This window comes from Spermophilus citellus (genome assembly GCF_964194105.1).
Source record: "Spermophilus citellus genome assembly, chromosome: 3".
Lineage (NCBI taxonomy): Eukaryota > Metazoa > Chordata > Mammalia > Rodentia > Sciuridae > Spermophilus > Spermophilus citellus.
The window spans coordinates 226089062-226105762 of NC_138184.1; the positions used below are offsets into that span (position 1 = coordinate 226089062).

Sequence of the window (16701 nt, forward strand, 5' to 3'; positions counted from 1 at the left end):
GGGGTCTGCTTTGGGAGGCACTGTGCCCCTCAGGAAAGCAATATGGCCCTGAGAGGCTGGATCCCAGGGGACGACCTCTAAACTCACAGCAGTCACTTGGTTCTTTGCTATCCTGAATCCATACAGGGGAAGCCCTGAAGATGACCTGTTTCAAGCCCCGGGGCAGCCCTACCACATGCACACCTGGAGATTCAGGGAGCCCTGCAGGCCCTGGTCCCAACACAGAGGCCAGTGTGTCCAGAACAGGAGCATACACATAGATAGGAGGCGACACCTGCACCCTCCCAGCACCACTGGAGTCTCCTCAGGATAATCATTTATTATTCATAGTCATCAGCATCTTCATTAATTATTCATATGATCCTTAATTATTATCCTTAACAATAAGAGCAGTAAATAGCAGAAAAGTCCTTGAGGTGCCTAAGGCCCAGGGCCGGGTGCCTCCGGGCAGTTAGACCAGCTAATGCCCCCAGGGCAGTGGGGGGACCACAGACCCCCTCTCCACTGCCCGGCCCTGCCCCTGCCCCTCCCAGTGGGGCCCAGGGGACTTCAGGAGGAGATGGTCCCAAGGGCAGGGAGGAGCTGCTCTTTCACTGTCCTCTCCCCTCCGCGGCCAGGGCCTCCTGGGCAGGGCCTCCGAGGGGAGCGGCCCAGGCGGTGCCCTGAACCCTGGGTGAGCCACACATCTGTACTAGGCAGCCCCACTAACTGCCAGGGTCTGAGCCATGTCTGTGCAGAGGCTGGGAGGTGAGGGCCCCCAGCTGGCCCGGCAGGGAGAGGCGACGAGTGGGGCCTTCTTGGGGAAGCTCTGGGACTCCCGGAGGAAGCTCCTCGAACGCCATGAACTGGGAAACCTGCAAAGATGACAGAGTGTGAGCAGCCAGGCAGGACACGGAGAGGGAAGGAGGTGGAGAGGGCCAAGAGAATTCAGGCTACAGAGGTCAAGAAGCCCTGAAGCTCCTGTCAGGTGCACAAAGAGGGGCCTGAAGGGGACAAAGAGAAGAGCCATGCAGACAGCAGGACAGGGACAGCAAAGGGACACACACTGTGGTTGGAAGTAGAGAAAGGCCTCTAAAGGCAAAAGCCAAGGGAACAGAGGCAGCTGGGAGGAGCTGAGGGACTTCCACCCGACAGAGGGCCTCGCTGCCCAGCCAGGGAAGAGACAAGGGCACAGCCTCTTCCTTCCCCAGGGAATGGGACCCTGGATCCAAACCCAATCTGGAATTAGGAGTCCCTGAGTTGGGACAGGAGCTAGGACAGAAAGAGAGATGAGGTTTCTTTCTGCAATTCTGGAAAGAACTCTGAGGACCTAGAAACAGAGGCAGGCTGGCGGCCAGGCAACTGAAGGCCAGGGAGAACGCCAGGGCAGGTGGGAGGGGTTTGTGGGTGCTGACGAGTGTGCTGGTGAGATCCCTGCGGGGGAGGCTGTGAAGGGAGACTGGCACATTTGCTGACGTGGGCCCTGGTGTCTGCAAACAGGAGCAGGCAGCATATGGGAGGGGGAGCCATGCCAGGTGGGGGGAGGAGGCAGATCCCAAGCTGCCTCTGGGAACCAGAGGAGCCCCCTTCTCCACCCTCAGGAATTGGTGCAGGGAGGCCCAACACAGTTGTCCTTCAGAAGGCCAGAAACACAGCTCCTCTAGGAGAGGACAAAGGGCATCTGAGGACAACCTCCAGCAAAAGGAGATAGAAGTCCTGGCCCAGGGGCTTGGCCTCAGTACCATGGAAATGCCAGAAGCCTTCAAAGAGGGTGCTGTAGCATGGCTAGAGCAAAGAGCTAAGAGGGCAGATGTAAGACTGGGGATATGTCACCACAGCAGGGACCCGGGACACACTGGCACAGAGACTCAGGCTCCTCAGTGAGACCTGGCCCTTCAGACAATGCCAGGAGAGCCCGTGTCGCTCAGGCTCTGCTTCCCTGCTCCCAGCTGTCTACCTCCTGTCTTGTTCTCTCCAGCCTCTTGGTGGGACAGAAGATAGGAACCACCCCAGAGAAGACAGGAATAGGATGGGGGAGGCTGGGCACGAGGCCTAGCAGGAAGGGTGGCAAGTCAGGGTAGAACTGCAGGACTAGGACTGGGTGCTATGGGAGAAGGGCTGGGAACTCACCTGAGAAAGCGAGTCCAGGGTGAGGGTGGGGATGGGGCCCACAGGCAGCAAAGGGGAGGTGGAAGTGGGACCAGGCCCCGGAGTGGTCACAGCACTGTAGGCAGGTGGGACCAGTGTCATCTGCCTCTGTAGCAGCTGCAGGACAGTGGCCATGTCTGCACTCAGCCGGGTCTCCAGCCTGGAGCAAGAAGTAGGGAGGGCAAACTTGTGGCCATGGGGGGTGGGGGGATGGTGAGTAGAGACACCATTGTTGACTTCAGGACTGCCTTGGGGGCAGGGTCAACCCCAAGGTCCCTCTCTCACTCTGGGTGCCACAGCCCTGGCTCAGCTCTGAGTAGGAGAGGGTCGGGCTGCCTGGACCCACAGACAGGCCTGGCCTGAGCAAGTGCCCTTTAGCCCACAACATGGCCAGCACCCCACAGAACAGCTCCTGTATTCCCATATAGTGCAGCCCACCCCTACCCTCTCCAGGCATGCCAACTCACCTGTTGAGCTGCCGCTGGAGCGCGTCCAGCCTGCTCTCCACATCACCCCGGGGCCGCCGGCTGGGGCTGGACAGAGGGATGTTGAGGAGGCTGGGGGTGGGGGCGGGGCAGCGAGGCAATTCCTGGTACTGGCGGCCCCGGCTGTCCCCCCAAAAGCTGAAAATGTTGGACACCCCAGAGAAGGCGCCTGGAGCCAGAGAGTAGGGGTGAGGCCGGGAAGAAAGGCCACGCCCCCGCCCTTCGCGCGGCCCCCCTGGCCCCGCCCCTACCTGAAAGAGGGTTGCAGGTGTCACTGCTCTTCTCCCGGTCCTCCGTCAGGGGCTCCCCACCCAGTGGCTCTCCAGGGGGCCTGGGACTGGAGAAGGGCACCAGGCGGAGGGGGCTGGAGCTGCGACCTGGTTCCTCATCCTCACTGCTCTCGGGGCTGGAGGGGCCACTGGATGGGCTCTCCCCCCAGGACTCCCCCTGCCGTCCGCGGCTACTCTGCCCTGCCCCGGCCCGGCCAGGCCCCAAGGCCGACATCTCCCCTGGCTGCTCCGCGTCTGTGGGAAACGGAACCGACTTCAGAGAGGGGAGAGAAGGGAAGAGCAGCGGGCGGCAGGGATGGAAACGGGAATAGAAGCCATCCCGGAAAAGGGCCAAGCCAGGGCTGGGCCGAACTGCCTTTTGCTGTCTCCCCCTGACCACTGTCAATCACACTAACTCCCACACGGGAAACGGCACCCCTGGGCGGGGCTCTGAGGGACCTTCCCCATGGCTGGCCCCTCGCCTCCTTTGTCCTGCAGTGTCCCTGCCCATCAGTTCAAGGCAGCGTCCTCCAAGACTCAACCTGGTGCGGGGGTCTGAGGTGAGAGCACTTGCAGGGGAGCTGGCGGCTCAAGCGCGCCTTTAAGGATGGCAGCGTTAGAACAGACAGGGGGCCAGGGGGCGGAGGGGCCAGGACAGAGTAGACACTCGCGGCCCGCGCTCCCCTCCCCGTCTCACCCTTGTCGGTGCGCCTGCGGAAGGACAGCTTGCGCTTGCGTTGCCGGTTGAAACCGCCCTCTAACTCCGCGCTGCCAGGGGAGCCGGGGATCATGTTGGTCTGGAACCAAGAATGGTGTCAGGGCCTTCCTCTGCCCTCCAGCCTCACCCAGGTCAGGTCAAGGCCCCTCATCAACATAGAGGAGGTGGGGCTCAGCGCTCCTGCTGAAGGAAATGCCCCCCTCCTTTAGGATTCTTCCCAGGGACAAGAGCTGAAGCTGGATTTCGTAACCTATTATAACCCTGGACAGACAGGGAAATGGAGGGAGAGAAGCAGCACCCTCAGGTCACAGAGTGAAGGTACAGCCCCCAACTGGGAGAAGGCAGCTCTTCTGGGGGTAGCTGGAGATGGCCAACTTACATCCCGCAGGTTGAAGGTGATCTCCAGGCTAGACCAGAAGTGGTCTGAGAACTCAGGGTACATATCCAGCACCTCTAGCAGGTCGTCCCGATGGATTTTATGCAGGTCACAGTAGGTAAGGGCACGCACGTCCCCATTGGACTTGCCAGGCCGTGCATACAGGTTCAGAGGCTCTCCAAAGATGTCATTTTTCCCTGGAGGCCAGAGAGGACAGAGTTTTCAGCCCACCGGGCCAGCATCAGGAGGAGGCCGGTACCCTCCTTCGGGGCATTTCAGCCTGCCCCCAGCTACATAGCCAGGGGAAGCATCAGCCAGTCCTCCCTCCCCAACTCCCAGCAGGCAGGACAGGGCCAAGTGGCCTCAATGCCTGAGGGAAAAGGGGCCAGGAATTTTGGGTCTCCCAACAACTAGGACCCAGCCAAAAGGCCCACCTGGGATACTCCAGCTCTGCCTGTGACCTTGACTTCTTTGGGTTGTAACCCCACTTCTAGCCCCAAACCTCCATGTCCCAAACACCCTCCTAGCCAAACACTGCACCCTTATAAGCAATGTTCTTCAAGCTATAGATGAGAACTCAGTAGTGAATCGGGACCAGTATTTTTTTTTTTAACTGAAAGAAAACAGGGCCAGGTTCAGTGGCGCACGCCTGCAATCCCAGCGGCTCGGGTGGCTGAGATAGGAGGATTTCGAGTTCAAAGCCAGCCTCAGCTTTAGTGAGGTGTGAAGCAACTCACTGAGACCCTGTCTGTAAACAAAATACAAAATACGGCTAGGAATGTGGCTCAGTGGTCAAGTGCCCCAGAGTTCAATCCCTGGTTTGAAAAAAAAAAGAAAAAAGAAAAGAGGATAGCATATCATAACACAGCATAGAACAGAAAAAGTCGGAATGTACTACATGTAGTGACGTGTAGTAAAACTTTGATTTAGGTATGTGGGGTGTATGTTTATTGACTGGGTGTACGTGTTTGTGCTGAGCTGAGAAATAAAAATCTTAAAATTTTCTACTGTAAGCCATGGTCAAGAGTCTGGTGCATCTTCCCCTAAGGTGTACAGCACCAAGAAAAGAACAGACCAGGGTAAGAAGTCCCCAATGGCCAGGCACAACTATCCATGTGCACAGGCTGGGTAGAAAGGAAGGGGTGCGGGAGCTACATTGCATGGGATCACTAATATGGTCTCTAGCTGGGCACTTCTCCCTCCACTGCTCACCTGGGAGGATTTAAATTTGATCGACTTTATTTCAGCAGCTTGACCCCCAGGGGGGGTTCCTCCCCACTGCCCAGCTAAGAGGGCCGGAGTTGGGTGAATTAAAGGGCCATCAGCCCTGGGTCCACAGCCTCCGTGACTGCATTTTCAGAGGGCTGAGGCCCCTCTAGGCTACAGCTGGCATTTCCTATTCAATGCCCCCACCACGTACCCAAGATGGCCACAACGACATCGCCCCGCAGGATTTCAATAGAACCACGGGAGATGAAGTAGAGCGCCGTGAGCAGGTCCCCAGCGTGCACCAGCGTATCTCCTGGTGGTGCATGTGTGGTCTTGAACTTCATGGCCAGAGCCCTCAGGCAGCCCTTGGTGGCCCCTCGGAAGGGCTTGCAGTGCTGCAGCAGTGACCGGTTCAGGTGCAGGCAGATGTCAGCCTGCAGGCACTCGGGGAAACCTTTCAGCACCTGAGGACAGGTGAGACCACTCAGGACACCCTCTCCTGGGACCCCAACCACTCCCCAGTCCACTGCCCCACACTTCTGTCTCCTCTAGGACCCAGAGGTCAGGATGCTTCCCAGAGCCTCAGAGGTCCAGTGTCGAGGGAAGCACCTGGGCTCCTACTCCAGCTGCACCACCTCTGGATGGGCACCTTTGGTCTCCAGACCTCCACTCTCTCCTGTGCAAGTGTAGAGACCAATGCCTACTTTCAGCTGTAGCAGGATTTTACGCCCTCCTCTATATAAATGGCCTAAGGGCTCAGCACTTGACCCAGTGGGAGGGGTCTCCAATAAAGGAGCTCTGTGAGCTTGAGTTTCCTCCTGAGAAAAAGGAAGCCACCTGTTTCTCAGGGTCCCTCTTCGCACTGATTGGGTACATTGGAGATAGGCTTGTTGCACCAAGAGGGTCCCGCAATCAGCTACTGGCGCCTCACCGCGTTCATGTCGATGCCGTTGGTGTAGGACCAGGCGTGCTGGAAGTATTCCTCTAGGCGCTGACGCAGCGGGTTAGGAATCTGGTGAAAGCGGATGAACTCCCGCACCCGGAGCATCTGTGTGTGGTAGCGGGCGGTGCCCGAGTACAGCCGCTGGATGATGGCAGACACGTTGCCGAAGATGCTGGCATACATGAGGGCTGGGGGCGTGGGTGAGTGGGGCCGTCAGCATCCGCAGGGACCCCGCCCTCCCACGGGGACCCTCTGCTCAGGCCCTGCACCAGGTCAACGACACGACACCCGCGGTCCGGTCACGTCTCAGTCTGAGAGTGGATATAAACATGCTCAAACACACGCCATCCTTCAGCATTTCCTGCCCTGATTCCCAGACTCCAAACCATGTTATGGTGGTGGGCCCTGGAGTATCTAAGTGGGGGCGGGGCAAGGGGCGAGGAGCTCTAACCGCCTCTCTTCTTTCCACCCCACCACCCCACCACCCTGCCACCCACGACCAGCACCCCGACCAAGCCCCCAGCCCCGCCCCTAGGTACACTCACAGCCAATGAGCATGACGCAGATTGAGAAGATTTTCTCCGAGTTAGTATTTGGAGAGACATTGCCGAAGCCCACGCTGGTGAGGCTGCTGAAGGTGAAGTAGAGCGCTGTGACATACTTGTCCTTGATGGAGGGGCCACCCAGGCCACTGCTGTTGTAGGGCTTGCCGATCTGGTCGCCCAGGTTGTGCAACCAGCCGATGCGCGAGTCCATGTGCGGCTGCTCCATGTTGCCGATGGCGTACCAGATGCAGGCCAGCCAGTGCGCAATGAGCGCGAAGGTGCACATGAGCAGGAAAAGCACGGCCGCCCCGTACTCCGAGTAGCGGTCCAGCTTCCGCGCCACGCGAACCAGCCGCAGCAGCCGCGCAGTCTTCAGCAGCCCAATCAGCTGAGGAAGATGCGGGGTAGATATTCAGTGTGGGAGCAAATAAGGAGGCGGGGTGGGGTCGGGGAAGGGCATTGTGGCCCTTGGAGAGGGTACTGGAAGTAAACTGGCCAAAGACATCCTCCCAGAACCTAATAACCGAAGCCACTGGTAGGAAGCACCTCCTACGCTGCTCCCAGCAGTGTCTCATTAATCTTTGGGCATTCTTTAGGACACACTGGTCACATTCCCATAATGAGAATTAAGAAACAGGGGCTCCAGAAGGTCCAACAGTCACCCAAAGGTGCCTCCCACTAGCTTCCAGGGCACTGGAAGTGTTAGAAAACTGTACTTTGGGTGGACAAATTACAAAAAAGAGCCCCCTCTGGTCCCCTAAAGCCCTTTGGGCAGCCCATATGGAAAGGAGGCACAAGAATGGATTTGTTCAGGTACCCCCTTGCCTATGATGGCCATTTCTCCTCGTCTCCCCTCCTCCGTCTTCAAGCCTCCCCACCTCCCACAGCATCTCTACACCCCCTCATGCCCTCCTGGCCTCTCCTCCCTCTCTCTGCCTCCCTATCGACCCCACCTCCTCAGAGCCAGAGCCAAAGATGAGCAAGTCAAAGGGGATGGCGGCCACCATGTCAATGAGAAACCAGCCCTTGAAGTAGTGGACAGCGATGCGGCCGGGGTGGCTGACCACCTCCTCGTTGGCATTGACATAGGTGGTTCGGAAGTTGATGAGGATGTCCACGATGAACATGATATCCACAATAAGGTCCACCACGGCCAATGGCTGGCAGGCATAACCACAGTCAGGGGCCTGGGAACCCTCTTCAGTCTCCTTCAACAGGAAGGCAGCCGAGTAGGGTGTGAAGACAGCCGTGTAGATGACCAGCAGCAGGATGAGCCAGTCCCACACGGCCTTGAAGGGGCTGTAGTGCAGGATGGTCCAGCGGTGGATGCGTGGTGCCTGCAGCTTATATTCCGGCAGCACGTCAGCACCCAGAGACAGGACCTGGAATGGTAGGGAAGGTGCAGGTGAAGGACGAAGACAGGCCATGGAACCTCCTGAGTGACAGCTAGTGACATCCCTGCCAGAGCCAAACAGGGTAAGGAAGGAAGACCAGAAACATTTCCATCAGAATGCCCAACCCACAGCCAAGCAGCCACAGCTACTCACCACCCCCCAGACCTGGGCACTACAATTTCCCAAATGCCACACAGAACAGCTGGCTCCACACAGTTCTCTCAGTTCCCATAATTCAGGGCACTGTGCAGTAAAGCTCAGTACTGCTCCCCACAACCAATGCAGACCAGACTGTCAGACAGCAACTGGCACCATGCAGTCACACCGCACATACGCACTGTGTCAGTCCAGGAAAATGTTCCAAGGACTCCTGCTCCCAGCACTGCAGTTCCAGAGACAGGCTCTGGACACTTGTCCTACCAGGCCCATGTCTTGCCACTGGCCTAAAGACACCAGCAACCCAGCCTCAGGCCCCTTGCCCTCACTGGCAGGGAGAACCAAGATGTTTCCACCTCCCACTCTCCTAGCCCCAGGGCAGGCTCCCCTACTCTTCCAAAAGGATACAGAGGACACAGCCAGGCCCAGAGGGGCATGCACACCAGGGTCACTTAGGAGCAGCATGCACAGCCTATACAGGCATTCACTCAACAGTCAGGCAGAGGTGGGCCCACAACCCACACCAGGTGGCAGCAGTCGTGACACTTTCTCCCAAACCAAACTAGGGAGCGCTCAGACCAGCTTTCCCATGTTGTTTCAGAAGCCTCTGTGTGTTCCTCTGTCCTACCCCTGCTCTCCAGAATGCTCTCACAGATATCTGACTCAACCCAAGACACCCTTCCCTCACCCTCCCACCCCGGACCCTGCACTCCCTGGGCAGCCAGACCCAAGGCCTCAACCAGCCCACAGAGCTGCTGGCCCTGCTCCCAGAAGCACTGAGTTCCTGGGACAACCATGTCTAGGCTGGGAGGTGTCCCAAAGAATCCCATTCATTAGCAAGAGGGGATCCCTGGGGCCCACCTACACAAAGGACAGGTTGGAAAACACCCATAAATAACCAAAAGGTTAGATGGGTCATAGTTAGGGCTTTGGCCATCCTGGGATGGACACAGAGGCACCAGACTGGGGGTACAGGGGCAGCAGCTAATAAGGCCTGGGGCAGGGGAAGAGTCTGTGGACAGGCCTCCAGAATCCCATTTCTGCCCTGCCTTCAGACTAAGTGGGCTGTTCCTTAAGGCAAAGGGTAAATGTGTATGGTGTGGTGCCTTTCAGGGCTCAAGTGGGAACTGAAAGAAAGGAACTGAACCCCACAGGAAAAGGGCAGAAGGAGGTAGCTGCCCTGAATAGGACTCCTCCCTGTGCCTGGAGGTGGGTCCTGTGCCAGGGAAGTTGGTTGTGCTGGTCCACCCCTAACAGCAGTGATCCTGCCCCCAAGTCTGCCCACAGCCCCAGTGCACATATGCATGTGCAGCAAGCCCAGGATGCAAGGTCTGGAACAGCCAACCTCATCGGCCTGAGGGCCAGTCCCAGCTCTGCGTCACTAGCTTCCCACATGGCCTAGGGCCAGGTTTGTCATCCCCTTGACCTGTTGTCCTGTAGAACACTGACCAAACCCTGGGTCCTCATCTGTGGGGGAAGAATCCCACCTGTACCTGTCCCCCAGGTAAGAGGGTCACAAGAGCCCAGGCAGGGGCAGGCAGGGGCGGGCAGGGCCAGGAATGGTGGTGGCAGTAGTGGGATTCACAAGGGACAAGAAAGCCACTGGGAGTAGAGAGACAGTTCCCAGGAAGTAACCAACAGCTTGGAGGACCATGGCCTAGGCTGCCCCTGAAAAGATGAGCCAGTTCTCAGCCCAGCATGTCCTCACAACCCACCCAGTGGCCTCCAGCCTCTGCCCTCCTCAGACTCCAGCCTCCAGAACCCCTGAAAGCTCAGCAAGCCTCCCTTCCCTGTCACAGGGGCCATTCCCACAGAGCAAGGAAGCTCCGCACCTGCGTGCCAGGCCTGCTGTGCTCGCCAGCCTCTCACTGTCCCTGCCTGCTGGCTCCTTTGCCTCCCCAATTCTCCCCACCACCCTCTCTGGGCCCCATCTGATTCCTGTTGTCTTTCTCTCCTTCCTTCGCATTTTGAGGTAGAAGACCTATGGATCACAGAAACCACAGGAGGGGGGCCCCCAGTCAGGGAAACACTGGGAACACAAACCCCACAGGCCAGGGTGGGCAGGAGCTCGGTGGTGGGCAGGGCCTCAGACTCCATGGCTCCCCAAACCACCCGACTTCTCAGGAGGTATCTCCCCAGCCTGAGTTGGAGCCCTCTGCACTTCTCCCCACTTGCAGGCACCTGCCTCAGTGTCCCAGCCCTGGAAAGAGGAGGAGGGGCCCGGGTCACCTACCTCCTGGGCCACCAGGCTGGAGATGCGCACGGCCCGCCTCACCCGGCCTTTCTGGGCCCTGGGCCGCAGAGCCCCTGTCCTGCTCGCCTTCCCTGCTGGGGCTGCCATGGAGGACTTGACTCCCCCAAGCCTGCATGCCCTGGGGCCCAAGGGCCCAACCAGTGCCTTACTTGCACCCCAGCAGCAGTCCCAGCCCAGGCTGTGCCCCGGAGGTTGGCTAACTGGCAGCCAGGGCCACCTCTGGCCTGAAGCCAGGGTGGTTGGGGCTGGGCCCCAGGGCTGGGGTCACCTGGGCAGTGATCGTGGGCTGCAGTCTGCCTGGCTCATACTGCTCATAGCCCCTGGTGTGGGCCTTGCTGCCAGGGTGCTGCGCTCGCTCTGCCCGCCTGCCGCCAGCCCAGCAGCTGCGGTTCCCACCGCTGCTCCTCCGGCCGGCCCCTCCTTCTCCCAGGTCCCCACCCCCACCCCGCCACACTGGGCTCCCCCGCCCTGCCCGTGCCCGCCCCTCCACCCCGTGCCAGGCCAGCGGCCCCCTCCCCCGCAGCCTGCTCCCAGCTCCTGCTGCAGCCGCTCCGCAGCCCGTGCCCCTCCCCCTCATCCAGCAGCCTGGCCTGTCACCACAGATTAATGGTCTCCCCAACACCCCCGCCCCGCCAGCCCAGTGCCGAGCCAGCCAGAGTCAGAAAGAGACACCCAGAGATGGAGAGACGCCCGGCGACTGGCAGGGGCACAACACACAGACACATTCAGACAAGACATGCAGATCCACAAGACACAGGCACCTGCATCAGGCCCAGGGCAGGGCCGATGCCAGGGACCCGGTGGGAATTAAGAGAGAGAGGCAGGAACCGGAGGGGCAAAGAGGTAGGCAGCCAGATAAGGGCCTGGGGTGTGGGGGAATGTTCTAGAGTCAAGGTCAAGGGGCTGGAGACCTGGCAGAGACCCAGAGAGCCAGAGGCAGCAGGAGGCTGGCCAAGGGAGGCCAGAGCAGGGCAGCTCCTTCACGCAGGGCAGCTCCTTCACACAGGCCAACTGGGCAGCTGCTATGGAAGGGGCCTGAGGAAAAGGGGTCCCCCACTATTCTGGGCTTCTCGCTCACTGCAGAGATTACACTCCTGGTGCCCAAATCCCCAAAGCCATGATGTGAAGAAGGGTTGGGGTAGACTAGGCACTGGGGGTGTTGTAGACCACCTTGCTGCCAGGAGGGAACGAAAGCTAGACTGGCCCTGCCAACAGGGTCATATAGGTCAAAGCCCCAAAGACAAGTGGTCTCCTCTGGTCCAGGGTTCGGGGACTTGAACCTTCCCTATCTTTGCACCCACCACCACCCCCTCCCTCACCCACATGAGAAGGACACCCACCTCTCCCATGCCATGGAGACACAGCGGACACCTCCAGACCATCCTCACACCACCAGCCCCCACCGCCACCTGGGGCATCACCTCAGTTCAGAATAATCAGGAACCTCCCGACCTTGGCCTCTGTGGCTTCCTCTAATTTGAAGCCTCCTCCTGTTGCTTGCCCCCAGAACCAACTTCACACATATCCTGTAGCCAGACCCTTCACATCTACTTTCTCCCACCCACCCAGCCCTCTCATGTCCCCTGCCTCAAGTGCCCTGTCCACCCTCAAGCCATACCCTCCATATCTGCCTGTCACCTGGCCCCCTCCTCACCAGTCTCCCTCTCTCCAGGACCTTTTGGACTGTTTCCTCTCCTGCCTGAGCTCTGGAGCATCTCCCCTCCACCAGCCCTCTGGGTTGCGCCACTTCAAGGGGCTCTCACTGACTGGCCCCCCCTCCCCCGACCTCTTGACCGCAGCCCTACCTGGGTGACCTTCTCGGTGACATTGTGGGTCCGCTCCTTTATCTTGGGTGCTATGATCTCCCGGTCACTGGTGGGCGAGGCCAGGAAGGGGTCTCCCTTGAGGTCCACAAAGTTGAGGGTGATTTGGGGAATCTTGCTAATGGTGCGGTAGCGCACGAGGTCCGAGTCTGAGGTGGAGTTAAGCAGGCCACTGCGCAGGGGGTGCATGGCCCCTGGGGTGGAGAGGCAAAGTCAGGTCAGGTGGGTGGGCCAAGGGCTGACAGGCAGTCAGGCCATGGGCATTGAGACCAGAGTGAAGACCAAGCCCTCCTCAGGCCAGGGCCATGGGGGGCATGAGCCAATGGGGTCAGATCAGGAGACCCAGAGTCACAGAAACAAACCAGGACCAGATCCCCTCCCCATTTTAAAAAGGAAATGCAGTTATGAAAAGAAGGCCAAATAAGGGTGAAGAGAGAGTCTGCTCAGTAGGCCCTGGGGCCTGCCGGAAAGCCAGTGGTGTCAAGAGCCTCCAGGCCTCTGCTGCCCCTCCAACCACAGCCATCCCTGCTCCAGGAGGTCCTGGGACAGCGGACCTGTGGGCCAGCAAGGGCTCTGGGAGTGGAAGAGTATAACGGGATGAATGGACATTTAATAGAGTAAAAGGCCACTTAATGAGATTAAATAAGTGCTTAATGGGATTTCCATCTCCCAGGCTCCCTGGCACCCAGGACGCAGGGGAGAGGGAGGAGGTGGAGGGCCTGGGCTTGCAGGCCTGGTGGGTGGGGAAGGGCGCAGACCTCTAGGTGGGGCAACTTGCTGGGCCTGCCTCACCCGTGCTGGCATGGCGCGGTGGTGGGGGCAGGGCCCCTGCGCGCATGGCCTCGATGTCGTCAGCCGAAGATGCACGGCGCACACTGGCACAGCTCTCTCGGGAGCGCGTCCGGGCCAGGCTGCAGCTGGAGCCTGAGGCCTCAGGGTTGAGGCTGTGGGCCCTCGGGGATGGGTGTGGGCCAGGTGCACTGACCGTAGGTGAGCCCGGGCCCACCAGTGCACGCCGCTCCTCAGCCGGCCCAAGCCCCACCACATGGTTGTCCATGGCCGACACCTCGTCCAGGGCCAGAGATTCGCTGCTGGGTGCCGCAGGCGTGAGGTCCACATCCACCACCACAGCTCCGGGGGCACCCACACTGCCCGCACTACCCGGCCGCCCAGCAGACTCCCGAGTGGTCAGCGCCAGCAGTGCAGGCAGCTTCAGGCGGAAGGTCTTGGCCCGACCTGTGGGAGAAGAGAGGCCTGTGGCCCCAGGATGCCAGCCACCTGGAGGAGGCCAGGCCTCCAGGAGCTGGAGTCCCCACCTCGAGGAAGTAGGGACCTAACAGCCCTCCATCCCCAGCCCCAGGCACAGAACTCAATTCCCAAAAAATCAGGTTATCTACCCAAGGCTAATCTTAATCAACTGCTATTGCTAGCCTCACTTCTAGGCCGACTCCATGAGTCCTCCCTAATTCTCTCTACTGCCCTGGAAGGGACTCTCCTCCTCATTGTAGGGATGAGGAGAATCAGGCATCGAGGCCTAGAGTGACCCTCTAGCGGTCACAGTCAGTGCTGGGCCTGCACTTGGGTAGGGAGTGATGCCAGCTGCTGGCGCCCATACCCTGGCAGCTGGCATCTGCAGGACCAGAGTCATTACTGTTGTTGTTTTAGAGCTTGAGAAACAGAGGTGAAGGCTTGTGCCCGACTCTGGGGAGATTTTTAAATTAATCCCAAAGAGGTCGTCCTGGGTGACAGGGATCGGAGGTTTTGGGTGACCCAGGGAAAGAGGTGGAGATGTCTTGTCTCTAACCAAGGAGAGAATTCCCTCACATCCTCTCTTCCATTAGCAGGGCCACTTAGGGGAACTTGGCCAGTCCAGGATCAAGAAGGACCACAGGACAGAAACTCCACAGAGAGACAGACAGAGAGAGAGAGAGAGAGAGAGAGAAACTGAGTCCCTGAGACACAGCTTTCAAATGAGCAGAGGTATCCACTCCCAGGTGGCCAGGGCCATCAAGGAAGGGTGAGTCTCCAACCCAGAATAGCTCAGGACAGAAAAGACCAGTCCTTAGTGGTGTGGGGTAGGAAACCAGCAGGAAAGGCTGAAAAACAGGTGCTGTCTTGACCCAAGGACGCGTGATCCTGAGCCCTGTCTGCCGATCCTGGGCCAGGCAGGACCAGGCCACTCCCTGGGGTTCTCACACTCCCTCTGTTCCTGCGGAGCACTGGCCTCGTGCAGCTCAGAGCCCAGAGAAGCAAGACTACATACTCCTGACAGGGCTCACTTACCGGGAGCCAGCCAGCTGGTGGGGGGGCCCCGGTGATTGGTGTCACGTGCCGGGGACCCCACCATGTCCTTCTCCATCACCACCTCAAAGTTGAGGATGAACATGATGACAGCCCCATCCTCGTTCTTCACAGGCACCACATCCACCAGACACAGGAAGCAGCTCCCTGCAGGGTGGGGAGAATATGCCACATGACACCAAGTGCACAGGGCACAGAGCCAGCCAGGATGGACTCCAGACCCAAAGGGTCCATCCATTTCTGCCTCCCCTGCAGCCCCACCCACAACTCCCCCGCTCCCCTCCTGCATTCCTGCCCTCATCATGCACCCTGCCAGTCTGGGCTCCATCCCTCACTGTATCTGTCCCAGCTTACTGGGTACATCTTTCCCTCCTTGCCTAGATTCTTTCTCTTACCCTCCTTCCCTATGTGTATTTTTTATCACTGGCTTATGATCATTTCTTCCTCCATATTTCCACCTCAGTTTTCCTGTCCTCTCAATGTATCTTTGCTTTTTTCTCATTCAAGGCAGTGTTGCCTCATGGTCAGGTCCACCGGCTTTAGGCCCAGAATCTCTGGGCTCAGATCCCACTTCTGCAGCTTAATGACGTCTGCATTCTTCTTAAGTTATTTAACATCCCTGTGCCTCGTTTTCCTCACTTATAAAGTAGGGATTATAATGATTCTTTTCTCACTGGTTGCAAAGATTAAATAAGTTGGCACGTGCTGAGAGCTTGGGGCCAGGTCTAGCATGCACTGAACACTACAGTTGACCATGGCTATGTGTCCCTGTCTGTGTTCCCTCTAGATTAGCTCCCAGCCGTTGTCAGTCCACAATGAGATAAGTAGAGACGTTGAAAGGAAGAGTTTCAAGACCTTTACAGCTATTTGGCATTGCCACGGTATCTAAGCATGCCACCTTGTATTTCACAAAAGTACTTTCCTGTGACACGGTAGAAATAAACTAATAAACTTCTAGCTCTTTCATCTTAACTTTCTTTGTGTTCTTGATTTCCTCCCTCTCGGTCTCTGTCCACAGAGCCTCTTTACTGGGCCAGGTCAGCTCACCCCTCCATCTGGGCTCCTATGGCACACATGGGCCCCACCCCACTGATCTCTGAAAGAGACCACTGAGTTCTAGCCTCATCTCAGCTCTGCCCAGGTCCCAGGCATGCTCCTCAGCTCCTCCTCTTCCTGAAGTGAGTGGAGTCCTTTCCTATCTGTCCACTGGTCTTCTCTGCCTCCCAGTGTCCACATTGCCTCTGTGGGGCCTGGCATCTGGCATAACACACCTTGGGAGCCAGTGCTGGCTCACAGTGTCAGTAGCCAGGCAACGGTGACATGGAGGAGGTGGTCACCAATGGAGAAGAAGTGAGGGGTGATGAGTCACGTGGTACCATCCCATCTCTAGTGACGCAGCCTCAGCTGTCCCTCATGCTCACCTCTATTTCCCAGAGCTTCCTGGGGCCAGTCTCCCTTCCCTCTGACCCTCCCCCTCACTCCCCCCTGTAATGGCAGTGCTGATGTGAGGGGGCGGGGCAGGGACTTGAAGCAGTGCTTGAGGCCTCCAGCCAGGCCTGGGGGGCTGATGTGGGGAGGCGGGGAGCAGAGCTGGCTGTGGCGAGCAGACTGGGTGGAAGGACCTGGCTCCTTTAAGATGCTGGCGGGGTTCAGCGCCGACAGGCCGGAGATGAGGCTGGCACTGAAGCAGCCCAGGGATTCTAGCACTGGTCTAGAATCAGCCACGGGGTCCTCTGGTGAGACCAACTTCACAGGACGGTGCCAAGGTAAGAGCTGAACCCAGGGGGAGCTGGTCAGGAAACCTCTGCCCGACAGCCCTTCCACTCACCGCATCCCAGGCTCTGCACAAGGGACCTGAGCTCAGGGGCTCTGTGTGGGTCTCCCTCCTGCAGCTGCTCTTGTCCCCTGACCTCCGGCCTCTGACATAGAGCTGTGGTGTTGGAGCTGCAGGGGGCTGGGCCCAGCTGGAGACCATTTGGCACCCAGACAGCCCGCCTGGAGTTTATGCCCTAATATGGTGATGGCCGGCAGCGGTCTGAATAGAGACTGGCCTCCTCAGGACTCAGGAGAGGCCAGCGACCAGGAAACCTCAGCCCTGGAG

The 16701-nt window shown here is 58.7% G+C and overlaps 1 protein-coding gene across 3 annotated transcripts in view; it reads right to left on the reverse strand.

The window, feature by feature from the left end:
• Positions 1–309: 309 nt before the first annotated feature.
• The window catches only part of KCNH2 (potassium voltage-gated channel subfamily H member 2), a 32392-nt gene continuing 16000 nt past the window's right edge, over positions 310–16701 (reverse strand). The window contains exons 3-15 of one of the 3 annotated variants that reach the window (XM_081283080.1): positions 14583–14747; positions 13092–13535; positions 12282–12493; positions 7626–8054; positions 6673–7060; positions 6116–6315; positions 5396–5648; positions 3979–4172; positions 3579–3678; positions 2864–3136; positions 2595–2781; positions 2110–2287; positions 310–854 (exon numbers count right to left, since the gene is read on the reverse strand). In XM_081283080.1, the coding sequence (XP_081139206.1) occupies positions 705–854; positions 2110–2287; positions 2595–2781; positions 2864–3136; positions 3579–3678; positions 3979–4172; positions 5396–5648; positions 6116–6315; positions 6673–7060; positions 7626–8054; positions 12282–12493; positions 13092–13535; positions 14583–14747 (3173 nt within the window). In that variant the 3' untranslated portion in view covers positions 310–704. Of the gene's footprint in view, positions 855–2109; positions 2288–2594; positions 2782–2863; positions 3137–3578; positions 3679–3978; positions 4173–5395; positions 5649–6115; positions 6316–6672; positions 7061–7625; positions 8055–10455; positions 11043–12281; positions 12494–13091; positions 13536–14582; positions 14748–16701 lie in introns of those variants that run through there. The other 2 variants (XM_081283081.1, XM_081283082.1) reach the window with 2 other exon arrangements.